The sequence below is a fragment of the Sylvia atricapilla genome, chromosome 28, assembly GCF_009819655.1.
Source record: "Sylvia atricapilla isolate bSylAtr1 chromosome 28, bSylAtr1.pri, whole genome shotgun sequence".
Classification (NCBI taxonomy): Eukaryota; Metazoa; Chordata; class Aves; order Passeriformes; family Sylviidae; genus Sylvia; species Sylvia atricapilla.
The window spans coordinates 2903131-2930078 of NC_089167.1; the positions used below are offsets into that span (position 1 = coordinate 2903131).

At 50.3% G+C, this 26948-nt stretch overlaps 2 protein-coding genes across 2 annotated transcripts; one reads left to right on the plus strand and one right to left on the minus strand.

Annotated features, from left to right (window-relative positions):
* Positions 1-49: 49 nt before the first annotated feature.
* On the minus strand, positions 50-22725 carry ADAM9 (ADAM metallopeptidase domain 9). Its single transcript, XM_066337351.1, has 22 exons — positions 22541-22725; positions 15791-15888; positions 15212-15276; positions 14083-14161; positions 12582-12658; positions 11673-11862; positions 10853-10918; positions 10356-10427; positions 9643-9812; positions 9227-9308; positions 8330-8463; positions 7961-8132; positions 7751-7843; positions 7364-7559; positions 6747-6852; positions 6130-6319; positions 5415-5495; positions 4818-4923; positions 3772-3910; positions 3204-3303; positions 2826-2953; positions 50-2135 (listed from the first exon to the last, which is right to left on the minus strand). The coding sequence occupies exons 1-22, from the start codon at positions 22653-22655 to the stop codon at positions 2021-2023; spliced, it is 2574 nt and encodes an 857-aa protein (XP_066193448.1). The 5' UTR covers positions 22656-22725; the 3' UTR covers positions 50-2020.
* A 2224-nt stretch (positions 22726-24949) lies between these two features.
* On the plus strand, positions 24950-26123 carry TM2D2 (TM2 domain containing 2). The gene is made up of 4 exons (XM_066337173.1): positions 24950-25171; positions 25246-25333; positions 25407-25522; positions 25634-26123. Exons 1-4 carry the CDS (start codon positions 24984-24986, stop codon positions 25845-25847), a joined length of 606 nt encoding a protein of 201 aa, XP_066193270.1. The 5' UTR covers positions 24950-24983; the 3' UTR covers positions 25848-26123.
* The last annotated feature ends 825 nt before the right edge of the window (positions 26124-26948 follow it).

Below are 26948 nucleotides of genomic sequence, written 5' to 3' on the forward strand. Positions count from 1 at the left end.
AGCAACAGCCCCTCCCTCTGTCCCTTAAAGCAGAGCCTGAGGCAGAGACTTGTACAAAACCGGCATCTTTATTGCTCATTGGGTCTGTACAAAGGGGTCGGGAACAGCCCTTTGGCCAGAGACCAGCGCGGGGCCGGCTCTGGAGTGATGGTGGCTGCTGACCACAGCCCCGCCAGCTCCAGGCCTGCCCGGGGACAGGTATCCAAACACTTTACAAAAGAAAGTCAGTAGTCATCTTCAGTATTCAACACCAAAAATTGGAGCTGTTTCCTGTCCATGGGATCGCTTCTCAAACCACACGTCCCTGCCCTCCGCAACTGTTCCAACGTGCACGCTGGGAGTACAAAAACTCTTTGTCTAGTAAAGGCACCATTTTCAGCATAGTTTAGTTCACACACACAGCGTGTCACACGCAGTAAAGTACATCTCTCTGGATGACTTCATTCCCTGGATCCCCTCCTCTTTCCCCACCCTCTGACCAGGGCTGGAGATGGGCTGCATCCAGCTGCAGAGCTCATTGTGACAGACAGACACACAGCCCGCTCAGGCAGAGTGGGACACAGCAACACAATTAAGAAGGAATTGATTATCTTGGAACAAAAAGGAGACCCCCTCCCCCACCAGTACAGTTGGTGAAATTCTAGGTGACATTTTACAGATTTTAATAGTGTTATAAATCTTAGTCTAAGTTGATGGGCAACCACAGGAGTTCAAGTATTTTATTACTGCACACACTATATATATATTTATGTATGTATATACAGAGGAAAAGATTATTTTTTTGGCAATATTAGGGGGATTTTACAGATTGAGCTGTGCTTGTGGCTAGCACAGAGTGAAACAGCCCAGCACACTCTTCAACACTTCTCTCACTTTTAGCAAGTTTGTGCAATAGAACCTCACTTTTAGCAAGTTCTGCAATAGATTTCTGTTTGTGACCATGACATCCAGCTTCTACCCACGGCACCATTGGGATCAGGATCTACAGCTCCCTCTCCTAGCACAGTGGATGCTGAACACCTCTGCTCAGGAGGAGTTCCAAAATCCAGTCTAGCCCATGATGCAGGAGCAGAGGGCAGCCTAGTCTGACACAGTGGCCCAGAAGCATCTTGACTGACACTACAAGGGTTTGGGTGTTAAAAGAAGGGGTGCATCAATCACCAGGTTCCCATTTAAATTGCTCAGAGAAGCTCTGGTGGTCCAGGCAGAGACACTTTCCACTTCCCAGTGTCCTGCTGCTGTCTTTAGACCTGAATTAACACCTAACAGCACCCCATTTTTTAAAACCAGAATATGGCCGCGTCTTCTCGTACCTTTATCTTCACTGCCCATCCATGTATTAGTGGGAATTAGTACAGGAGTCTCATTTAGCCACTCTCTAATTAAAAAGCATTAAACTCAGTGCTCCTATAGCACAGCTTAGGGTCAGTCAGCATGGAGTTAAGAATTTAAGTGCATTATTATGCATCTATAAACATATATACATGCATAAACATGTTTAAAATAGATCTCTCTTCCTGAAAAAGTCTTCTGAGACCTCATTCCATTTATCCCAAGGTGTACATGGGAATCACTTTCCAGTCCATGCAGAGTAACTGTAAATTAACTGACCACATCTCCTTGCTTTGCAAACGGCTTCCTCCAATTCCTCACTGCACAGTCAGAGAGACAACAACAAATCAGACAATTTCCTTACCAGGGCTCGTGGCAGAAATGGGGAAGCCCATACCCACGTGCTGGATTTCAGGACTGTTTCCCTGCAGGCTGCTGCACTCCTGCTGCCAGCCTGGCTGCAGTGGCAAAGCTTGGGCAGAGCAAGGGACGGGCCGGCTGTTTCAGTCCCTGGAGCTTTGGTCGAGGTATTTATTGAGTGTCAAGTTCTACATTCCTGGTTTGGATCTCTGCTTTGCCCTGTTCCAGGCTGCAGCAGGGAGGCTGCACGGGATGCCAGAAGGGGAACTGCAATTTCAGCTGTGGCAGCCAACAGGTCAGCTCACACAAAGGCCCAGGAAGGCCAAAGCTACTTGGGAGGCAGAGGTGCTGGTCGGGAAGGGAAGTACTGTCCCTGAGGTAAACACTTCTGCTGTGGAGGTGGTGGCCCCTGAGGTACAACCTTCTGCTGTGGGGGCGGAGGCCTGTAAAGGGACAGAGCAGGAGCAGTCAGTCCCAGAGCCCCCCTGTGCCCTCCCCAGCCAGCACATCACTGCTCCCACCCTCAGCTCCACACCAGGACTCGTTCTGAACGTGCCACGACTGTGCCTTCAACAGCCTGAAAGCCTCTGGGATTAAATCTCACCTTTTCTCCCCAAAATTTCCCCGCTGGCCCAAGTGCCCCACCAACATGAGCTGCATTAGGATGCTCCCCACCCAGTAACTGGCACTTCCCAGGTCTGTGTGTGTCACAGCACAGCATTGCATCTTACAAGTAAAAAGTAAGATGAAAAATAAAGGCAAACTTTCTGTTCAAAGTTAAAAGAGAAATGGTTTTGCACTTGGCCATAACATGCACCAATCAGCCCAATGACAGATTTTTGAGTCATTTGCTTTTAAACTGACTGTTTTAACAGGCCTTTCATCCACCTGCTGGGCTAATCTGCCCCCACAGCAACGCTCTGAGCCTCGTCCATCACCCACAGCCATGACAGGGCAGGATGAATGCTCTGCCTTTCAGGGTGAACTGAAGGACAAACTTCTCCCAGCGACAAGTCAGCTCTGCCTGCACACAGCACGTGATGGAACACCCCCCAGGGCTCCCAGGAGTGAAGGCCAGGACAAGAAACCCCATCAGGGCCCTGCCAGTGGGCATTTGCAGTAACTCCACTGACCTGCTGGGCACTCTCTGTGGCTGCTGCACCGGGTACTGTGGTGGGGAGTAGTAGGGCTGGTGGAAAGCCTGCTGAGGGTGCTGGCTAACTGGGTAAGCTGGGACAGGAAAGGTATTTGGATGCATATCCTACAAAGAAAACATAAAGAAAATGTTCATGAATTGCACTCAAAACTCAAAACAGAACTCAAAAGAAACTGAGGAGGACCCCCCCACAAACCTTAGAAAACAAATAATCTCTCTGCTTTTTATCAAGGAGAAACGTAATTTTCAGAAATGAAGAAGTAACTTTAAAGCTTTTATTAGGGCAAAAATTATAGTAACTGCCTTCATCTCTTAAGAGTAACGAAGAGAGTAAGGGAAAGTAGATGATTCCTACCATGGGTACAGCTCTTGGAGCATAAGGCATGCCCTGGGAGAAGCCTCTCTGCTGGTCCCTGGGCACAAGGTCTGGCCGAGGAGGAGGTGACTGACGTGACCTGAAATCCGATGGATATGGATTGTGTGAGCACACAACCCAGACACAGAGACTGTGCAGGCACTGTGAACCTGACAGCTGGATTTATACTATCTTAGCACCTATCAAGTGTGAGAAAGATACTATTTACCACAAATCTAATAAACAACAACTCTTTTTCTATTCAAGGCTCTGGCAGCTTCCCTTTGCCCCTTCATGGAAAGATGGGATCCAAAAATATAAACCCCTATCACAAATACACAAGAACAAGCCTAACAGTAAAGAGAAACCTCTCTGCTCTCTTGATTTGGGCTGAATTTATCTTTTCTGTCATTGCCAGAGGCAAGCTTCATGTGCCATTGGATGCAGGGGCTTCACCTGACAGCCTGGGATTGGGATATGCCTCCACACTTCGGCATTGGCTCGTGTAAAGAAATATCCACAGCCTATTCAAGGTCAGAGGAGAAGGCAGGGAGGAGGAGGCACTCACGAATGGCAGCGGGACATCCACCTCCTGAAGCCTCTCTTCAGCCTGTCCCTCTTTGCAAAGGCCACAGCAGCAGCTACGAGCAGTGGGAGCACCAGGAAGAAGAACACCAGCAGCCCATTGCGCAGCGACGTGTCTTTGTCTGAGGACAAAACCAGGCAGGAGAAATAAGCCTTACCTGGTGTTACCACCACCTGACTCAGAACAGCAGTGAATATTTGGTAGGAATGGTTCTAGAACTGTTTTCCATTTTGCATAGAAAAAAACCCCGAAAGAATCCAGTCAGATATATGGCCAAATAGATCCTTTCTGTTTATCTTTTAGAGCTGATACTCTGGGCTGCAACAGCACATTAAATTAGGAGATCAATTCTTGTTTTTCATGACCGTAATGTTTCCTTACTAAAGATTGTACAAGAGAGGAAAACAGAGCTTCTGCCTTTTGGTCTCATGTTAAATCTACCTCTTCTCCAGCCACTATTTGCTGTAGACAAAGAACTTGGGTTCTTAATCTTGACATTTTTATAGGTAGCAATTTCTCCCCTGCAGGCTGTACTAAAACAGCCTTTCCCTTTTTCTGTCTGATGATTTGAGGGATCTGCCTGAGCTCCAGTGTGTTTCTCCAGCCTGTTATTGCATCACAGTGCCTGGCTTTCCCAAACCCACACCAGCTTATAAGAAACAGTCTTTAAGGTCGTTCTTGCAGTCCACAGAAATTACACCAATCTGATCTCTTTATACTCCACATGGACACAGCTCAGTCAGTTTGCTTTTTCTTATGCAGGAATCATGCTTCCCTTCACTAGGGCTTCCCTTCCCAGCCTGGATATAGAGAAGTCCAAGAGGATCTTTGTTCCAAGGTGGCAGAAATCACCTGAACTAAACCAGGCCAGATCCTTACAGACCCCAGCATCCCGAGAGAGAAGTGCAACACCTTGAGCACAAAACCTCTGCTAGAATTCTTTGCCAGTGAAACCCAGTGCAGAGCCTCCCACCCAAGTTCACCAGCACGTGGGCTGCTCTGAGCACCCAGCCCTCAGAGCCACTTGCCATTGTATGGGGGGCCACTGTCCACGCTGCCCCCGTAGCCTTTGGAGTCACAGAACGGGGGGGCCCAGCCTGCTTCACAGTGGCAGTTCCTGTTGTTGTTGCACACCTGTATTCCAAAACACAAATACTCAGTAACTCCCATTTGTATGCATTTAAATCTGCATGCAGCAGCCATGACCTGTTCTGTCCCTCCTGTTGCTCAGCCTGGAGCATTTTACCCAGTAACTCCCTGGCCAACTCCAAACAGTCTTTGGCCAGGCATCCCAAGATTTCACATGACTGAGCACACACAGCACTGCTCAGGAAGAGCTTCCAAGGATTAGCTATCCCCAAAGCTTACACACCATGGCTTGTGCTTGGGCTTTTTTTTTGTTTGTTTGGGGTTTTTTTTACTGTGAGATGCAGAGTCAAATTTCATTAGCAGTACTGGAACTGAGAATTCTTGCCTGGCAGAGAGTTTTGTCAAAGATTTTTTTATGACACTGCTACAGGTTCTCTTGACTACAGACATTTTACAGAGTTTTACAGTTCGACAAAACAGAAAAATAAAGTTACTGATCACCATTTTAAAACTTGCTGCCTCTTTTCCTTGCTTACCCCATGCCCGTGGCACTGCTTCTCCACGTCACAGTCGTAGTTCAGGACGGAGGCACTCACACACTGGAAGTGCCTGCAGATCTGGGGAACAGAGATGCACACAGATGAGGGATGATGGCATTTCAGTGTCCCCTTGCCTGCCCAGATCCCTGCTCCTAGCTCGGGGCTCCACAGCCACACTGTCCCACAAAGCCTCACACATTCTCACTGATAATTCCAAACTCTGCAGAAACTCTGTTCCACAAAAGGCCTCTCAGCATGGGGCTGAGCTGGCACTGGAGCCTTTTGTCTCCAGTCTGAATGTAAAGGAACAGCAATTAAATTGTGCCCAGTAAGGACATGTGGAATGCACATTCCTCTGGTAGGGCTAAGCTTCTGCACTCTTTAGTTCAGTTGGATTTTAATTGAAAGTTGTCTTCAAGGCATTTGTGTGGGCCTGGCTCTTCTTGCTCATTGACAGAGCAAAGATTCTGGCTCTCAACAAACTCAATTTCTTTCGCTTCACCTACAAATGAAAGGCTCATTAAATGTTTGATGCACATGCAGTGCAGTACTGGGCAGTGGGGGCAATCAATGAATTCATTAGTTTTACACTGACTACAGCCACCAAAAAATAATGGTCATAACTATTGGTTAAACAACGCAGCTGAAAAATTTACTCCTATGAATACCCCAAATTATTACGTTAGGATATAATTTTTAAATGTTTAATTACCTTTCCATTACCACACTTGGTGCCTTCATTGACCATTCCTGGGTCTGGGACATCAGAGCCCAGCTGGAAATCCACCCCCCAGCATGTGGACTGCATGCCTCTGATGGGGGTTTGGATAATAGCAGGCTTGATTCCAAACACAGGCATGGCTTTCACATTTTCACACTGTAGCTTCCCACACATGGCATTCCTACAACAGCAACACAGGAATGCTGTAGTGACACTTGAATTTATTCTGAGAACGAGACTGCCATGTGTTTGATATCTTTCCTTTCTACTGGAAGATGCTACTTGAAAACAAAATTGAGGCAACTTGACAAATAAAACTGAACTGGGCTTCATTCCAGTGCTGCAAGAGTAGCGTATCCCTTCTTTCTGTAAGCTGTTGGAATCTCTACATTAAGGAAAACGAGATGATTTGCTTCTCATCTTCCCATATGTGAACATTTAGGAAAAGCACAGTGCTTGACAGGAGATGTGGAACAGCTCTCCTCACCACAGCCCTGCATCCCTGCCCTGTGCACCCACAACAACATCCCAAAGTGACTCAACAGCACCCAAATACAGATTCCCAGCCACGTATTTCAGAACTTCCCAATGCACTGGGCTCAACTCACCAGCTGGAACATTTCTTGTAGTCATGGCCATGGAAACCACAGTTGCCAAATCTGTCCCCCTTGGAATTCACTTCAGTAAAGCAAATGTTTGGGGCTGCTTTGGCTTCTGCAAACAACAGCCCATCCCCAGAGAGAGGAGCCACGTTACCCAGGCACAGAAACATCCCACACAGGATCTCCGGCACCCAGAGCAACTACCCTGCTACACCAGGAATTTGCCATGCAGCAAAGAGGTTAGGAACTTGATCAAAACACTAAAGAGGTTACAATGTCAGAATTACAAGGTTCCAAGTTTAAAACATGGAGAAAAACAGTTACTTAACCTGAGTCAATTCTAGCATTAGATATTTCTTTACAGCCCTACCAAGCAGAAATCCCACTGTACCAGAAAGAAGTGCAACAAAATCATTGCTTGAATCCCCAGCACAGAACTAAGTGTGACAAGAAAAATGCGTGACCATTATTGTGCCACACCGTTACCACCCCTGCTTCAAATCCTCTGCCAAAGCCAGCTGCTCTTTGTTACAGAAAAGCAAATAAATATATTTTTTAAATAAACTTAGCCTCTTCTTTCACTACATCTCCTAGAAAGATTGTAACACTGTGCTCTCCCTTACTGGGGCCAAAGATATCCTGGCACTGTGCATCGTAGTACTGGCACACGCCGTTGTAGCAGTAGGCCTCCTGGTTGTGGCAGGGGTGCCCGTTCTGCACCGTGAAGTCTGGCTGGCAGAACTGAGAGGTGCCATTGCAGTACTCTGGGAGGTCACACTCGTTGGTGCTTGCCCGACACTCGGTGCCCCCAGGGAGGAGCTGAGGAGAGAGAGAGGGGAGGGAAAACTGCCTCAGGAAACAGGAACCTCACAGCACAGCCCGGCACTGCACCTGACCCGTGACATGCTCCAAACAAGGGACTGATCTGTGGACAAGTCCCTCTCACAGATGCACTGACTAAGCACATGCTCTCCTTTTGTGAGCTTTCTAACAGCACCAGAGTCTCCTACCTGGCAGTTTTTGCAGCAGTCACCATAAGCACATGCAGCACCAGATCGGAGCCTGCAAGTTCCTGGCTCACAGCACGGATCACTTTCACATTCCTGAGGACACAAGGGCAGTGAATGTCACAAAACCTTCCCCTCTGTCACAAACAGACCCCTCTGAGCGAGGGGCACAAGACTGCCCTGGCACCACGGGGAAAACACCCAGCTGCAAACCTTTGGTGAGCCACAGTCACACTCCTCCCCAGCATCCACCAGCTTGTTCCCGCAGTAGGGGACGCTGTAGGTCTCATCAGGCTTTGGAACGTTGAGCAGGCAGCTCCCACCTTTGTTGAGTGTCAGCTTCTCAAAGTCTTCTGCACTGCAGCTGCTGAAGTTTCTTGATCCTCTGCAACGGAGAAAATGCACTGAGCTTTACACTAAGCCAAGCCACTATCCCCTTGCAGACCAAGGGAGATGTTTGCTTTCCCCATTACAAGCACAACAGGACTCTTTGCAAGGGGAATTTGAAGGTGAAAGTAATCCATAAAAACAACGGATGGGGCATTTTGACCCTTCTTTGCCTTCCCTTGGCCAGCTACTTACGATGCTCCAGAGCTCATAATGCAGCTGCTTGCCCCACAGTGACAGACTCGTTCATCATCATGGTTCATCCCCAGGTTATGGCCCAGCTCGTGAGCCATGATGGATGCAAACATCTGGATACTGATCCTTCCAAACTGCACAAGAATGACACAGAAGGCAGTCAGCAGAGAGCTTATTTTGACAAAGTCAGTGTTTACTTATGTGCTAAGGAGGCTCTTTTGCCATTCTGTCTCGACATTATCATGATTCTCAGATCAACAGTGCTGGATTTCCAACCAAGTGCATGGAATTTGCTTAGCAATAAGAGCCCTCAGAGAAACCTCTCTGGGACACTACCCAACAACTTCCACTTTCCAGAGCAGCTGCAACATTAACACAAAAACTGGAACTCTCCAAACCAGTCCAATTCTCCTGAAATGTGCAAATTCCAGCACTTTTGTGACTGGTCCAAAGAAACCATATTTCTGGGATTGCCAGTTATATGAGACCAGCAGCTTGGTTCACTAAGGCTCTACAGTTCCATATGAAACATGCAGTGAACCAGCACTGCTCAGGGAGGTCAAAGCTACAGGTCAGACAGCACAGGACAGAGTTAAGAACACCCACAGCTCCCACATACTTTTGAGGCAGAGGTGCTTAAAATGACACAGACAAATCCTCTCTAAGAAATCCTTCTGCATGAGTACTGTACTCATTTGACTCAGAGGAGAAGCTGAGCAGAAGACTACAGAGAAGTTGTGATCCAGATATCCTGGAAGTGTCAGAAATTGTTGGGAACAACGTAACAGCCCTACTAAGCTACTTCAATTTTGTTATGGAAGACTCTGTGCTTCCAGGAAGATTTTCAGAGTGCAAACTGATCTCAATCACACTCAGAGATCACTGAAGAAATCTCACCACATTAATGCCTCCTGCATGGCTCTTGGAGCACACTGTTCCCACATAGGCCATTCCAGCTGTGCCACCAAAACCCTTCTTCCTGCAGTCATGAAGAGAAAGGAAAGGGCATCATCTGTCTGTACAGACACACACAGAGTCCATATCAGCATTGTGGGGCACAAATCCTGCTGCTCCAGCTTTCCAAGGCTGACACAGGAGCACTGCTACTGACTGCAAGCACAACTGGCAGCAGCTGAGCTTTTGCTGTCTGCTCAGGATTCCTTTACTCAGTTAATTAAAGACAAGTGTCTACAGAGAAAGCCAGCCTCTTCCACATCATCCCTCTGCATATAAAGAGCACAAGCACTACAGCTGGGCTGAGCAGGCTGGAACAGAATGAAATTCTTGGGGTCAAAGAAGGAGGAGGCACTCACAGGACGAACTGGGCGCTGTCGTGTCTCCGCCGCTGAACGAGGTTCTTCTCTCTCCACTGCACGAAGTTGGCCAGCACATCCCCAGCCCCTCCATCTGTGCTGATGATGTTCTCATGCTTCCAGATCTCCAGACCAACCAGCACGATGCGGATGTTCAACATAACGTACATCTGGGGAGAAAATGAGGAGAAATATTTCTTAATATCTTCAGACAAAAACAAGGCCCGCTGTTAGAGGCCTTATTGCAAGTCTCCATCTTTGCTGTGTGGGTTTGATTTTTTTTTTTTTTTCACATCTAGTACACAATTGGAACCACTAGAATGCATCTTCCCTGTGGTTTAGACCTTCATTAGCTACAGATCAATGCTTAAATGCCACACTGGCTACACTGTAAGACAATAACAAAAAGAAGTAATTCTCAATTCTGACAAATATCATGTGAAGTAGTGGAGTTATACACATGCTTTTTCTCTACCTTTTACACAGACACGAGAATTGCAGTAACTGCAACAATCTGTCCTGTCACTCACTGGATGTAGAACAGTTTGGAAGAGTTTCCCAAACTAATTTTCAAGGATGATAAGTGCAGATGAATTTAGAGGTGGAAAAGCTTCCAAGGGGATGCATTCCCCAAAGTGGTACCAGAACAGAGGCCAAGGTGGACATTTACAAAAGGCAGCAGGGCTGCAGCACACAGCACCCTTCCTACTCACACTGTCAAGGAAGTTTGCCAGCTGCACCATGTGTTCTCTTACTTCTGTTTCACTCTTCCCAAAATCTTCAAACTGCAAGACAAAGAAACTTAGCCCCATGAAAAGAAGAGATAGAGACAACAGTTAGAAAAAGGAACAGAACATTTTTGCCTGGCTCCAAATCTCCAAGAGGATGCCAACCAAGACACCAAGATCTTCAGTGTTACTACTCAGCAGTTCAATATTCCAAAGACAACAGCAAGGGCAGTTTTTACCACGTGCTTTCCTCACACTGTGAGATTCCTTGCTAACAGAACCTCTCCCTGTCTGCTGGCTGACTCCTTTTCTGAGAAGGATTGCATTGAACACATTTATCCACTTTTGGAGCAGCATATTTGCACAACTTGTCTAAATTGTCAAGTGTTTTTCAACAATCCATTTGGGACTATTGAAGCCTGAGGGCTTTCCAGGCCCCCTCCTGAGGAGAAAGAAAAAGGAAAGCCACACAGAACTCCTACCTTTTCTTTATCCACAACTATGAACAGCTCCACGTATCTTGTCTGGTGCAGGACTGCCCTCTTTCTCTGGGGGGAAAAAAAATGTTTTAGACAACTTCAGATTTATTAATTCAAGTGTAAACAAAAAAAAACCCAAAACCTCATGACATTGTCATATTTCACTTGATACCACTAGTGGTTTGAGCCACACCCAAAGCACACGGTGCCAAACCCAAGCAGTGTAATCCAGTGCAATGAGAGTCTCTGTGTTTGACAGTAAAACTCAGCTGCACAAAGACTTCCCTTGATTCAAAAGCAAGGGACGTCTGCACAGGTTGCTTTGGAAAAGTCAGCACACACTTTCATAAAGGGGCAGAAAGATTCTACAAGCAAATGCCAATGAACTTGAAATGAAACACAACATTTTTGATTCTCCTGCTTTCATTTCCATCTTGTTCCTGTACAGTCCTTGAAGGACAAGGGGAACTTCACACCAAACTGCTGCTGTGATGGTGAGGAGGATGGAATAAACATGACAATATTCTCCTGGCTCCTCATGCAGCACTTTGTTAACAAGCCTCTCCATGAGGGTGATGTTCCTGCCCTTAAAAGTCCCCCCAAAAAGCCTAGGAATATTCTCCTCAGCTGCCCCACCCTCACTGCCATGTGCAGAAGCAGGAGGAGACTGTGGCTGCTTTGGAGAAGAAACAGTTGTACAGTAGTTTCCCCCCCAAATCATAAACCTTTAGGTATGTGCTAAGTCCCAGGAAATCTGATAAGCTGCTTCCACACTCTCAAATGAACTCACAAAAGCCCTTATGTGGGACTGGGGAGGACTTACCCGCAGCAGCTGGCTCATACTGGGATGGAGATTTCCCTCTGCAGGTTCCTTTTCCTGGCCTTCAGTGGCAACTCCACACGTTGTGGGCTCTTTCTTCACATCATCCAGTCGATATAAAATGTGTTTAGAGCCAGAAGAGGGATCCATGGGCTCAATCCCATAAGTGACATTCCCCATTGTCACCAAACCCCTAAAATATGGCAGAGTGTGAGAAATCTGGTGCTGAGCACAGAGGATAGTAACCCCGAATTTTTACAGCTGAACAAAGGAACAGTTATTTTTGGATAGCCAAAGCCTCCCTCTACCTCAGCTCTTATTAACCAGCACTCTCCACTTCAGGCCTGGCAGCAGCCTTTCATGGAGTAGGGCCTTACAAATGCAGTAAATTAAATACCCATGTAAGGTTCTACAATGCCCTAGGAACTACATCACAGCTCTTAAGCAGAAATTCTTTAGTTCTAATACACTATTGCCACTCTGGTGCCTGGCACGGCCCTGCAAAAAAAATCGATGGCACAGAATATGTGGCAATTAGCCCAAGTAGAAAACAATTAAATCAAACTTGGAGTGCATAAGCTTTAGGGCCAATTTTGTGAAATTTGGAGACCAGTGCTCACCATTCCATTTCTGCAATAGGTACAGTTGTCATGACTATCTGTACAAGTTTAAAAAATAAGCCAAATATGCATCGAAACCAACTTACAACACTCTGGTAACAAAGTGCATTAATAACTTCAAATATCTGTGAACTCCTTGAATACAAGATGCCACAGGACAACAGCACCAAGGCAGCTCAGTGCAGCCAGTGACTCCCTGGCTGGCTGAGGCCCAGTTAAAAGCAGCAGAACTGGGGTTTGGGTTCAGCAGGCACAGTGGGACAGCCAGGACACAAAGGATGAGTTGTGCTACCTGAGCCCTGAGCAAGTGCTGACAGCCACCAGGGAATCCAGGGTCCCCTCCACGAATCCCTGATAATGGCAGTGATCCTGGACAGAAAAACAAGGGGGCGTTACACACATGTTTCAGGCATGCCTGCACACCCAGGGCAATCTCTGGTCTGCCACTGACCAGCAGTGATTGCAACTCAAGAACACAAAATGTATTAAGTTTACCACAGCTGGATTTCTTAACTTGACCTAGGCTATCCCTCTCCTGTTCTGTCCTCCACCCTGCTGCAAATATTTGGAGGCCAGCCCCTCCCTCCAGATTTGGGCCAAATTAGTCTCCAGTCTTCTGGCAGAAAGTTCTGGCTTGTCTGTCACCTCTGTGTGGCAGGAGGAGGGACAACACCTGCTGTCCAACCAGAGCTTTCAAGCTGCCCAGTGCAGCCCTGACAGATGGGATACTTCCACTGTCTACTCTGGACACACATGTCTTGGAAACTACACAAGGGGTAGCATGAGGCAAATACACTCCACTTTCACTGGCAAGGGCATTTTCAGACATTGATAGAGGGGTCTATAATACAGATTCTGTCACTTGTGGCTCAGCAAGGAATGCAGAAAGTACAGAGGGCTTGTGCTGATTGTCCAGGGCCAGCATGACTTCTGTGACCTAATGCTGAGAAAGCACTTTTCCTCTAACCAAACCCTTTTAACTAGGAAGCAAATAGTCATTTGACTCAGGTGCTCTATTTTCAAGAACAAGATCCTATGAATCATGTATGACTAATACTTCCCTTTGAAAGGAACAACACTGATCCTTAAGAGTGAAGCCATTAGGAAAGCTCTCATGCATTTTGTATCACACAGCCTGCTTTTAATTCTACATTTCCAAAGGCAACCTGTCAGGCAGCCTGACTGTACAGAATGAGGGCTGCAAACGTGCTTTCCATGGAATAACTCAACTCTACACAGATCACATCCTTCAGACTTGACCCCACTGATCCCTCCCAGAAATTCCCACATGTCAGGACTATCAGACCTCCCACCACAGAGGCTGCTGGCCCTGCTGAATGGATGGGCCAGGGGCTGACAGCTCACTGACAGCTCACAGGGATCAATCTGGGAGCTCCCTGAGTGCAAAAGCAAAAGCAAAGCTGCCTGTTCAGCCCCTCAGAGCACCCAGTGCTGCCCTGCAGGGGCCAGAAGTGACACCAGCCCTGCACTGGGCTGTGAGACAGGGACAGCACCAGCCCAGTAATGAGATAGCAATAGCTGAGAGCAGCACTGCCTTGTAGAGAGGAGCAGCTTTTAATGAGATACCAACCAGCTCCACATCAGAAAACACAGGCCTTTTACTGCTTAAATCCTCAGCCAAAATTAAGGACTCTCTCCAGGGACAGGGCAGTGGGTACTGAAGGTGGCTCACCAGAAAACACAACTATCTTTTTATAATCCTGACTCCCTCATCCCACAGATGCTCTGTTCCTGTCACCTTCAGTGAGGGTATTAATAGAAGGAAATCCTACCTGGACATCTGGATAGTCCAATTGCAACTTTCCCTCCTTGTCATAGGTATAAACTGTGAAATCTTTGGGCAGCAGTTCTCTGCAAGGAAAGGGGAGAAGGAATACAGGAGGAATTTCATGAAATGACTGTGACAGTGGAGCAGAGCAGTCAAATGGCCCTAATCAAAAGTGCGACAAAGAGGTAAATTGCAATTAAATAAGGAAACATTTAAAAGGAAACCCCTCCAAAATTAACAAAGAAATAGTATATTTTCCCAGCAAAATTCAAGAGACCAGAATGGTAGAATTGCTAATGAAATCAAACAAACCACCTCACGTCAAAGAGTAGAACAAGCAGCAAAACCCATTAAATTGTGCTAAAAGCTTGTTTCCAAGCAGGAAAAAAAATAATTCTAGCCCTCAGTCTGCTGCATATGCCTTCTCCTCTCCAGTTTAAGGAGGAAGTGCATTGGGAAACTCTCCCACGGCTCAGGCTGCTGCACCATCCTGGTAATTCCATTGATGTGGGGCAGCTAAATTCCCACATTTCTGAGGGTCAGGGCCTTGGCAAGTGGCAGCTGGAGCTCCCCAAGGGCTTGCACAGTTGTGTCTCTACCACAACAGCAGTTTGGAGCAGCAGTGCCTGGTCAGTGACCAAGTGCTGGTGCTGCAAGTGGCCCCTAAACTCCAGACAGAGCGTGTGCATCAGTGAGGGCTCAGCATTCAGACCTTGGAGAGAAAGTCAGTCTCCTCATTTATTAGTGTCCTGGAGCTACTGAGACAGGAAAAAACACAAAACTAAAGCAATAAACAAGACCCAGACAAATGTGAAAATATTTACTTGAAATACAGTTCAGCTTGTTTATTTTTATCTGTGAAGAGAAAGAGTTGCAGATTCCCTGGGTCTCCTCGGAGTAATCTGCAGCTTCCTGCTCTGAAGGGGGTTCCCCAGGGCTGCAGGAATGGAAAAACATCTCTGGCTGATGGCCAGGACACTAGAACTCAATCTCTTCCCATTTTGCAGAGCTGGGATGTACCTGCATTTCCCACACAGAACCCCAGGATTTAAAACTCGTGTGCTACCTGCCAGCTTGTCACCTGAACACAACAATTTGAATAATTTATTAATTTAAAGAAATTAATCACTTACTTGTTCTTTTCTAGATGAATGGTGTATTCCTTTCCCCCAATCTCAACAGCATACAACATCTGGTCCTGAATATAAAGAAAGGTGCATTTTACTCATGTTAATGAAGAAAACATTCTTTGAAACCAAAGGTGGATGAGCCTGAAATTTATTTTATAATTGTCCCTGCCTCCAGAAGCCAGCATCCTTTCCTGTGTGACAGGAAAAATCACATGAAGGAAATGGTTTTGAAACAGAACTGTGGTTTCCTTATTCTTTCCTTTTAAAATGTCCACAGAAAAGTTCCAAGTCAGAGCCAAAAAAAAAAAAAAAGGACAACACAGGGGTTTTTTTACTGAATATAATTCAAATTTTACACCCAGACCAAAAATCCACTGCAGCAACTCATGACCTCTGGAGGAGGGAGGTACTTCTGTACCTCAGCTGCCAGCAGTGCTAAAGGTGATGCTCTCTGCAAGGACAGACATTTCCCTGCTGCCAGCTGAATCCAGCAGCATCTCCTGGGCATTTCAGGCCAGTTTGGGGTGGACTTTATTTGGAAGTAGGCACTAAACTGAGGATTTGTCTAAGAATGCCCAGCACCTGTTTCAGGGAGCTGTTGGAAGCCTCTCGTCGTTCTCTTCCCAATCTCTGTGGAGTTACAACTTCGTAGGAAGTGAGCAGGGAAATGTCCTGGAAACCTGGAAAGAACAGAAACAGTGGCTAAAGGAACAAAGCAATCAAGGGGATGAAGCACAAGGAAGAAAACACTGCTTCAGGAGAAGTCCACACATGGAAGAGCTCAGAGCAAACCTCAGAGCAAGGCACACTTGGATTGCCTTGCAAGGGGCCAGAGAAAACACCAATTTTCCAGAAAGTTTCAAATTGAAGTCTTCACATTCCACATACTGTTTTATCAGTACCCATTTCATACATCACTACTCTTCATCAGCAGGAACCAGCATTTGAAGCAGGTCAGCACAGCAGGGACTCGCTCAAGGATACCCAGTGTCAAACCAAGTGTCCTGTGCTGCAAAGCTGCACAACTGCCCTGGGCAGCCTCTCTAAAGAGCTGCAGCAGCTCCTGCACTTCCCCATGGCACAGCACAGCCAAACTCCTGACCTGAGGCTGGTGCTACTACTCATTATGCTCTTAGAGAGCTCTCAAGGGCCTCATCAAAACAACTGAGATGAGACAAAGCCCTGCAACAAAGCAGATCCCTTTATATATTATTTGCATATTCAACATCAGACAGATCCCCTGCACCAAACAAGTCCACAGTCCAAGCTCCCTTTATCAGCTTTTTGCAAGCAAGTGTTATATTAACTATGTAAACAACAATAAATTTGCATGCAAATTACTTTTCCCATCAGCAGTGGCATCTGCTGGTGCCTGGCTTGGAGCTGCTCACCCAGGAAGCAGGAGGTTGGCCAACCCAGATCACAGACAGTATCCAGAGAAAGAGTTTTCCTGGCTCATGGCAAAGGAATCAATGAGCTCATCAGAGGAGTCTGAGCTTCCCAGCAAAGGTAGGGGGAAGGGAACAGTTATCCTCACTGTCTGCCTCCAGAAATCATCACCACATCTAGGGCAGGTAAATGAGTGTTTGGTGCCCAAGATGCTCCAAAATATCTCAAGTGGGGACTGAGATGCTGCATCTGGTTAAAACCAGCCCCCCTCTGAGCACACCAAAACTGACCCTCCATCTCCAAAGGGCCTTTGGCTTCTCGAAGCTGCAGGACAGCACTGTGAGCTCAAAGCCTCCATGAGAGGCCTGCTCCATCCTTGGGAAAACGGGCAGGAGCCTCTTTTAAACACAGGCTTTAAATGCCAGGGGTTCCCCAAAAAGCACCAGGCTGTAGTGACATTCAGGCTCCTTCAGATGCTATTCCCTCCTCTTCCCATCCCTGGCAAGCTGACACACATCATCACCTTGGGTCAGCACTCCAAAAGGCATCCCAAGGGAAGAGTAAGTCCCCTTCCACACTCTCCCCACCACTGTCCCCAAAGAACAAGTGTCAGCAGATCACTTCCAGCTTCCCTCCTGTCACAGCACACCCTGGCAGGAGGCCTCAGATGCACTGTGCTGTCCTGCTCTGTCACACAGCATTCCTGTCCCCCAAGCACAGGCACAGCCCTGCTGCTCCTCAGGAAGTCACACCAGGCACATACTGCAGCAGAACTTTCATTAATACAATGTTTGCAGAGATAAAATTCCTGAAAACAGCCCCTTACATTCACTGGCTACAGAACACAGTGTCAATACCTCCCTGGCCTGAAAACAAGGGAGGGAAGGGCTGTTTCCTTCCCTGGAATGAACCACCAAAAGCACAGACTGCAGCAATCACTTCTCTACATTTGTCATGTCCAAACACACACTTGAACCCAGCCCTGAGTGCCTGCAGGTCACTGCTCTGCAATTGTTCCTTCCCCACTGCCATTCACCTCCCTAAGAGTGGGGATGGGACACTTGGGCCAGGCTCTGGAGGCTCTCGAGGCACAGGTTGCACAAACAGCAGGACACAGCCAACCTTGGCAGTGCTTGGAACACGACACGTTTGCCCAAGAGCAGCTTGGAAGCAGAAAACAAGTAAGTGAATCATCACATGAAGCAGAACTGGGAGGGATTTCTGGGAAGAGAACAAGTCCAAGAAGATCCTCTTAGAGCAACAGCACTAAAAGGAGGCCAATTTTCAAGTCTTTCAATGCTCTGAAAGTTCTCTCCCCACTTTCTGCCCTCCTTGCCATCCTTTACCACCCCAAGTTTGCAAGGTGATGGGGGTAGGAGTCTCCAGCAGGCATCTCCCTGGCACTGCCCCTCACTTCCCAGAGAACCTGTTTCCATGCCAAGTGCCCTGTGCAGAATTTCACACATCGTCAGCAACCCTCAAAGAGGGCACAGAGCAGTTCACCAAAATCCAACCCAAGGGACAAGTGCAGCCGAGCAGAAAGACAACCCCTGCTCCCACCTTTTCCTCCCACAAAGGCCAGGTACAGGTTTGGAATAAAGTTTTCAGCAAGTTACAGGACTCCTAATCCTCAGGTGCTTTCTGCTGGAGCTGTAGCACGTCACTGCTGAGAATGTGACATGCTGATGACCCATTTCCGGGCTGAGATTTTGTTACTGATCTGAAAAACACAACTGCATATCCACGACCGTATTTATCTCATCTCATTAAAGGCTGCCATTAATTACCAAGCATTGGAGACAACCAGGAATATGTGAATCATCCTCCCCACCCCACCCCAAATGCACCATAGGAATTCCATGCATGCTCCATGGCATGTGGGAGCTTGAAAAGCACCGGAACACATCAGAGCCCTAACGGCACCCCAGACACTGAGGGACCCTCTGAGCACTCAGGTGAGTGTTCTGGGGTGCCTGACAGGGAAGAGCTGTACTCAGCAAAGGCCAAACTGCATCCCCTGTCTTGTTAGACTTTGGCAAGCCCATTGTCTCAGTTACAGAATCAGCACACAGTGTAAATCCACCTACACTCACACTTCCCCTCAATTACCATCCTTCCTGAGCCATGACTCCTTCCCAAGCCTAGCAATGGAAGGTCAAAGATACACCCTTAAAAGGAACAAAAAAAAAAAAAAAAAAAAAAGATTAAAAAGAGCAAAGTTCAGAGTGTGGCCTGTTACACCACAGAACAAGCTAATTTCATAAAAACATGCTCATCAGCATGTGAGCAGCTAACACCAAAACTCATTAAGTTAACTGTGGTTATCATCAATTGATTACAGTTAATAGCTGAGTTCAGCTGCACGAGTCAGCCCACACTTTGGCAGGGGACTGCTCACCAGAAGTGCCAAAAGCATTACACAGCCATCCAGCCCACCAGGGCCTGGGCAGGACCAGTTCCACACTGAGCACCTCCATCGAGCATCCCTGATCTTCAGTGCATCAGCTCATTGTGCCTCAAGCTGCACCTCTGACCCCCAGAGGGGGGAACTGTTCACTGCCTTCTCTCTAGCCCCAGATCTTTAGATTTCCAGTGTGATGCTTGCTTCTCCTTCCCTGCAACCCAGGAGCATCGATATTCAGTATTTCTGTCCACCTCTGCCTGTTCACATCAGGCTGTTCTGGCTCCACTCTCCAGTCATCCATCCCAAAAAAGCACTGCAACAGGACACAAGAGCCCAGGGAGGCCCCACACAAACCAAGGCACACGTGCTGTGTGTGTTTATGGATCTCCACAGATCAGCAAAACAGATCATTCAAAGCAGACAGCACATGTCTGATACACTTGTCATTTAACCTACTCTGACACTCATTTCCTTTCCTGCCAACATGTTCCTGTGCTCCCCATTTTTCACCCTCTCGTACCTGTACAATTATTTCCACCTCAGCAGAACACTTTGTACCATCCTTTCAAAGCCACTTATTTCTGACAGATACTTCTCTCTACAGTGCTACAGTACTCAGACCACTGGGATTGCTATCCCAGTCTTTATGGAGCCTGAATCCCATCTGACTGGGAGGTACCAGCTGCCAGCTCAATCTGCATTCTCCATATCCTATTTTCAGAATCATACAGGAGTTTGCCAAGCAGTGTCTGAGGAGAAACTTCCGTGACCTGGCTTACTCACAGATGTCCTTCAAAACAACAGAACCACTGCTGGTGGATTTCTCCAGGCAATGACACACCAGGAAAAGCTTTTTTTTGGTGCACTTGAACTTTGCACTAAGGTCACACTTGAAGCACGATTTACTCTTTGGACTACTGCAAGCAAAAACCTCCTTCACTTTCGCTATGCAAATATTATCCAAGTCCACTTAAAAATGTTTAGAGGTTCATATAAAACACAAAGATAACAAGTGTTCTTCTAAATGTAGGAATGTTTTCTGTGGAGCCAGCAGTTCCAGCTCCTCCCATACCACAAACACTAAAGAGTGCCTCAGTGGTGCTTCATCTCCAAAACACCTGGGAACATCTGGCCAGCTGTTCTTCTACAGGCACCACTCCTTGGGACTTTTCTTTCCATCTCTCCCTCCCCTGCTCTCAGTCTTCAGACCTGCTGTGCTGGTGTCTTTTAGAAGGCAGGAAGAGGTGACCAACTATCATGGCAAGAGAAGCAAATTCATCTGCATGTATTGCTCACCTGGAATATTTGTATAACTTTAAACCTAGCCAAAGCAATTCACGAAGTTTCTTTTGGTATTTCACTGGGGATGTTGATCAGGTTACGGAGCTCTTCCACAGATATATTTCCTAGAAAATTCTTACACCCCTTGCTGAAATCCAGACCTATGCTGTAAGTGTTTCCTGTCTAGACTCTCCCCATTCCTTCTACCCTTACTAAAGCCTAATTTGACTGCAAGACAACAGCTCCCCTTGTTCCACAAAAAGGACTGTCACACGTGTCCGCTGGTACTGTCACCACACGCTCTGAACCTTCTCACAGGGAGGAGCAGGGTAAAAGTCTACTATCCTCTGCAGCAGGATGAACCCTCCTGCGGGTCACTGGCCCTGGAGAACCTCCCTTCCACCCGTGAGAGCGTGCCCAGGACAGCAGATGAGCACGCTGAGCCCACTCACTTCCTCCCCATCTTACCAGCTGTGAGTGTCAGCTCTGCTTTCTCAGCTGAGTCCGTGGGAACCTTCTCTTTGGAGACATCGCTGGCTTTACATTTGGCCACCACAGGGAACTCTGAAATGCACATTCTTACCTTTTTTTAATTTTAGCTTAAGAAATAATAACGATCAAGACGTGCAGAAGCTCTAAAGTTATGGCTCAAACTTCCTTTTCCCAAAAGCAAGGCACTAGAAGAGGTGATGTTAGCTACACTGAAATGTCCTTCCTCTCTTTCCTTCCCACATGTTAGAAATAACCACAAACCCACTCTTTGCTGAGTGATTGTCCCAGATTTGTTGCAATATGGGTGAGTGCTGTGTTTTCTCTGATCTGAACAAAAGAATTACCTTAACCAAACACCCTATCTCCCCAGAAATTTAAACCCAAGCATCTAGACACTTCAAGAATTGTGGCCAAGCCTGGCTGGAATATCCTGGTGTGTGTATGACACCGAGTATCAAGAAAGAGATGGAGCAGCACAAAACAGTCTCTATCTGTGAATTTTTTTTAATTCATACAAGTCAAATCTTGAAGGCTCCTATGGACACGAACGAGAGAGGAAAAGCCACGCACACACAACTATCTTAAGGCTACACATCACTATGTGATTATGGTCATTCAGGAATTTTCAAGTAATAGTTTCTGGTAACACTCCACTTCTGCCTTATAACCCGTGTGTGTCAAAAGCACTTACATTATAACCCAAATTTGGAAGCTTTTACCCTCTCCTTCACGCTCATACCTCAGGCAAGGCAGGTTCATTATATTTCACGGCAGGTTTGGCATTAATAGCTGGGACAGACAGTTCCAACGGCAGAGAGGAACATTATCATCCACCATCAGGAACTGGCACCAGTGTTTCTTTCCTACAGGCAGGAACTAAAATCTGACTCCTCAAAACACCACCCACCCCACTGGAAGCACAAACACCTGATATCTCAGAGATGCACAATGTCAGAAATCACTCCTTGGCCTCCAGCTCCCAACGTGCTGCCACACCACACCACATAACACTGTCCCAGCACGAAGCAGCACTAGCAAGCTCTATATTCCTCAGCTGGGAACACCTGACTATAAAAACATCGCATTAATGACAAACACAAAAGTTTTACGCAGCACACGTGTCCCTTCAGGAGGGAGAAGCAATGACAGAGGAGACATTTCTGCCTGTCATGTATTGACAGCCTTCAATCAGCTCCACAGGAGCCCACGAACAGAACCATCTCAATTCATGAACTGTCCCTGTGGATAGCACGGGATCAACTCTATAAAAGCCGCACAGAAGGATGGCACTGAGTGCTGCCCTGCCTGCCTGGGGACAGCATCCTGCGCGTCCTGCCCCATACCCGGGCTCCTCGGTGGCCAAAGCCCCCTGCGCTGAGCGGGCAGCCTGCATCTCCCAGGGCTGTGCCGGGCTGCTTTGCCTCCTGTTCCCGAGGACACAGCTCCTCGTCTGGAGCATCCCGGCACCGACGGGGCTGGGCAGGGCACAGGTGCCACCCACAGAGCCTCCTGCTGGCACCGGGGACACCGCGGGCCGCTCGGGGACACCGGGCCGCAGCCCCCGGCCTGGCCAAGCCATGAGGGGGTCTCTGCCCCAGCGGCCGCCCCTCCAGGGCAGGGGAGGGGGAGCGGCTGCCAGAGCCTCGCCAGATGGCCCCGGAGAAGGGTGACAAGGGGGGACCCGACCCTCCGGAGGGGACGGGGAAAGGGAATTGGGGGCCGAGGGCGGTACGGGCGGCAGGCCCGGCCCGGCCCCGCGCACTCACCCGCGGGCTGTCCGGGCGCGGCCGGCGGCGGCAGGAGGAAGATGAGAAAGATGAAGAAGAGAAGGAGACGACAGAGGCAGCTCCAGGCCCGGGCCATGGCACTCCCTGGCCCCATCGCCCCTTCCGTGGGGCGCTGGGTCCGGCCGGCGGCCCCGCGGCCTTATGGAGCCGGGCCGGGGCCTGCGCTGCGCCGCCCCGGGGCGGAGCCGTGTGCCGCCCGCCCGGGCCCCACCGCCCGCCCGGTACGGCCCCGGGATCCGGGATCCAGCATGGCCCCGCAGCGCCCGGCACGGCCCCGGCACCCGGGATCCGGGATCCGGCACTGCCCCGGGCCCCAACGCCCGCACGGCACGGCCCCGGGATCCGGGATCCGGGATCCGGCACTGCCCCGGGCCCCACCGCCCGCACCGCCCGGGATCCGGGACCCGGGATCCGGCATGGCTCCGCACCGCCCGGGCCCCGGGATCCGACACTGCCCCGGGACCCGGCACGGCCCCAGCACCCGGGATCCGGGATCCGGCATGGCTCCGCACCGCCTGGCACGGCCCTGGGATCCGGGACCCGGGATCCGACACTGCCCCGGGACCCGGCACGGCCCCGGCACCCGGGATCCAGCACGGCCCCGCACCGCCCGGCACGGCCCCGGGACCCGGGATCCGGGATCCGACACTGCCCCGGGCCCCACCGCCCGCACCGCCCGGGACCCGGGATCCGGGATCCAGCATGGCCCCGGGACCCGGGATCCGGGACCTGGCATGGCCCCGCACCGCCCGGCACGGCCCTGGGATCCGGGATCCGGCACTGCCCCGGGACCCGGCACGGCCCCGGCACCCGGGATCCGGCACTGCCCCGGGACCTGGCACGGCTCCGCACTGCCCAGCACGGCCCCGGGACCCGGCACCGAGCACGGCAGCGGCACCGCCCGGCACGGCCCGGACGGGGGCTGGAAGAGCCCCAACCTTTCCAGTGCTTTTTTTGAGCTGAACACTCCCAGGCACCAAAAGCGCTGGGGTCCCGAAGGAAAGGCTGGGAGCTGCTGTCAGCCCAGGCTGCGGCCACCGCGGCTCTCTGGCTTTTCCTGCCAAAGAACTGAGCTGCACACTGGAACCACAGAACATCCTGAGCTGGAAAGGGCCCACAGGGGCCATCAAGTCCAATACCCAGCCCTGTACAGACACCCCAACAATCCCACCCTGTGCATCCTTGGGAGCATTGTCCAAACCCTCCTGGAGCTCTGGCAGCCTCGGGGCTGTGACTTTTCCCTCGGGAGCCTGTTCAGTGCCCCACCAACCTTCTTTTCATAATATGTTGGAAGCACATGAGAACACACCATGTCAGCCCCTACCTGGGCAATACCACAGGTACAGGTGAGCACGAGAAACTCCCCAGAATGAGAAGGCACCACAGGCTTTGCCCTCTGCTACAAGCACCAGGCATATCGCCCTGCTCCACCAATCGCCCGTGGACAACCTGTCAGGGCAACCTTGGAGCTCTGCATCATCCTCCAGAAAAATCAGGAGCAAACACCTGACAGACCCATAACATTAGGAGCAAGTAATGGCAAAGTGGCACAGTATGCAGCCTAAAAGAGGCCAGACAAACACAACATTGAGGTGATCCATCTCCATCCGCTACAGAAGCTGCACACTGCTCTTGAGTCAGGGGATAAAGAGCTGGGGAATGCCCAGTCAGTGCTTGGGCATTACCCAAGATACAGGAAGCTCCTTATGGATCATGATAACAGCATGGATGGCATACAGAAACCTCTGTGCACTGTACAAATAATGCACAAACGTGAATCATGCTGTGGTTCCTGCCTGAGGGGCATGAGATTCCCAGGTTCAAACAAGAGCCACATCCATCTCCCTTGGCTTCTCCTGTCACTCAGCACCACTACTGCAGCCTTACAATACAAGGAACTGTAAACACACCTCGAGGCTCCAGACACGCTACTGCTGGGACAACTACGGCAGCTTCTGAGCACACAGCTCAGGTCAAATCAAATCCCTGCTCATCTGCTCAGCCAGGGGAGCACATCTGAGACACCCACATCAGCAGGCGCACTAGCGGGAGCTGCTCTGAGATAAAACCCAGGTAAAACCAAATAAACGCTGAAGGTCCGTGATGCCTAAGCCACAAATGAGACCAGCGCCCCGCCCCTCCCTTCGCCCATTGGCCGCCAGCCCTCCCCGACAGCCAATCCTGTCCTCGCCTGGCGCGCACCCCTCCGCCACGCCCTTCGCCGCCGCTTCCGCAGCTTTTTCCGCCTTCGCTCCGACCGGCTGGAGCGGCGGGCGCCCATTGGCTACGGGCGCGGGGCGGCGGGCGCCCATTGGCTACGGGCGCGGGGCGGCGGACTCCCATTGGCTACGGGCGCGGGGCGGCGGGCGCCCATTGGCTGCGGGCGGTGGGGGCCGAGGCCGAGCGCGGCGGCGTTGCCGCCATGGCGCCGCCCGTGGGGTACGCGCTGCTGTGCGGGCAGGCCGCGCTGCTGCTGGGGAACCTGCTGCTGCTGCACGGCCGCGGCCTCCCGGGCAACGACACCGAGCCCCGGGAGCTGCCGCCGGGGCCGCCCGCCGCCGCCTGGGCTTACAGCGATCCGCGGGCGCCGCTCGTCCTGTGCACCTACCTGTGAGCGCTGAGCCGGGGCTGGGGGGGGCAGCGCAGCCGCCCGGCCGCCCTCACCGCCCGCTCCTTCCCCGCAGCCCCGACGAGTTCGTGGAGTGCGAGGAGCCGGTGGATCACGGCGGGAACGCCACGGCGCAGCAGGAGCTGGGCCACGGCTGCGTGAAGGTGAGGGCGGGCCGGGGGTGAGGCCGCGGTCCCGGCGGCCCCCGCCGGGCGCTGAGCGCTGTCCCCGCCGCAGTTCGGCGGACAGGCCCACGGCGAGGTGGATCACACACGCGTGCAGTGCCGAGCGCTGGACGGCATCGAGTGCGCCGAGCCGCGGAGCTTCCTGCGGGGCAGCCGGCCCTGCGTCAAGTAGGAGAGTCCCTGTCCCTGTCCCCCAGCGCAGCCGCTGGATGCGGCCGCCCCAGGGAGCGGGGCTGGTGCGGCTGACAGTCCCTGACCCCGTCACGTCTTCTCTCGCAGGTACACGGGACACTACTTCATCACCACTCTGCTCTACTCCTTCTTCCTGGGCTGCTTCGGAGTGGATCGGTTCTGCCTGGGCCACACCGGCACCGCCGTGGGGAAGCTGCTGACCCTGGGGGGCCTGGGCATCTGGTGGTTTGTGGATCTGATTCTCTTGATCACCGGCGGGCTGATGCCGAGTGATGGCAGCAATTGGTGCACCGTGTACTGAGGAGGGGCAGGGCTGGCCCCAGCTGCAGCCTTTGCTCACCCCGAGCACCAGCACAGGCTCTGTGCACAACGTGGACTTTGAGAACTGTAACTCAGGGTGCACAGCAGTTACTCTTGGTGATGACTCTGTACCATCCTTGGACATGAGGTTGTTCAGGATATATTTTGCTTGTTTAAAATAATCTGGCTTCCTGCTGCAAATAGTGACAGCTTAAGAAATCAGAGCTTGCAAACACAGGGGGTCAAACAAACGTTAATAAAATGTGGAAGAAGCTGACTCTACGTACTTTGGGGATTAGTAGAGTCACAGCCACAGAGAGATGAAGGCCACGGGGTCATGATTAGCCCTGAGTCCCCCCAGCCAGCCCATTAATCTAGAGTCCTGAGCCCTGGTTACCTTGGGGTCATGAGCCACCTGACTTGTGGGAGCAGTCAGGGAGCTGGGAAGGGGCTGCTCCTGTCTGTGTGCCAGGCACACCTCCAGCCCCAGCACAGGGCACCTGCAGCACCCAAAGGGTGCAAGAACCTCACACCCGAAAGAGGAAGCCCCACCAGCTGCAGGTTAAAAACTTACCAGGCTGAATAAAATGGGAAAAGGAAGCTGCAGCAAGTCTCAGCTAGAGCCAGACAGAAAAATCTGTGTATGCAAATGTCCAGTCACATTTGAGATAGAACAGCAAATACACACTCCCAGTTTGGCAGCTTTGACTGGGGGGTGGGGGGCAGCTTTGTCCTGAAAATGCCATTCCTCAGCAGAACAGCAGGGCTGGAAAGTCCATGGAGGGGAAAAAAAAATTCTGCAGCAACCCAGAAAGAAAAAGATAATAATGCCATGTGCGAAAGCCCACTGTCATGAACAGCTCCCACATCTCCAGCCCCCCAGTGCCAGCTCACAGCAGGACCTTGGTGCAGCAGCTTCCCTCCTCCCCAAGGAACATCTGGGACCTTGGTCCAGAGGGAGCTGTGATGTCCCTGCCCTCTCCATGCACTGTTCCCCCCAGCCCAGAGCCCTGTCCTTGTGCAGAGCAGCAATACGGGGAGCACCCACCAGTGTCTTCTGGTGGGGACAGCACTCAACCCCCATAGCAACCCTTACCCAAAA

What these genes read in the sequence shown, in the direction of transcription:
- ADAM9 (XM_066337351.1), bottom strand. Translation starts at nt 22,655, where the DNA reads ATGGGGCCAGGGAGTGCCATGGCCCGGGCCTGGAGCTGCCTCTGTCGT. An exon ending in GTATGAGCCAGCTGCTGCGG is followed by an intron (nt 10,919 to 11,672) that starts GTAAGTCCTCCC and finishes TTTTCCCCCCAG; the next exon opens with AGAAAGAGGGCAGTCCTGCA. An exon ending in TACAAGAAATGTTCCAGCTG is followed by an intron (nt 6,320 to 6,746) that starts GTGAGTTGAGCC and finishes TTGCTGTTGTAG; the next exon opens with GAATGCCATGTGTGGGAAGC.
- TM2D2 (XM_066337173.1), top strand. Translation starts at nt 24,984, where the DNA reads ATGGCGCCGCCCGTGGGGTACGCGCTGCTGTGCGGGCAGGCCGCGCTG. An exon ending in CTCGTCCTGTGCACCTACCT is followed by an intron (nt 25,172 to 25,245) that starts GTGAGCGCTGAG and finishes CCTTCCCCGCAG; the next exon opens with CCCCGACGAGTTCGTGGAGT. An exon ending in TGGGCCACGGCTGCGTGAAG is followed by an intron (nt 25,334 to 25,406) that starts GTGAGGGCGGGC and finishes TCCCCGCCGCAG; the next exon opens with TTCGGCGGACAGGCCCACGG.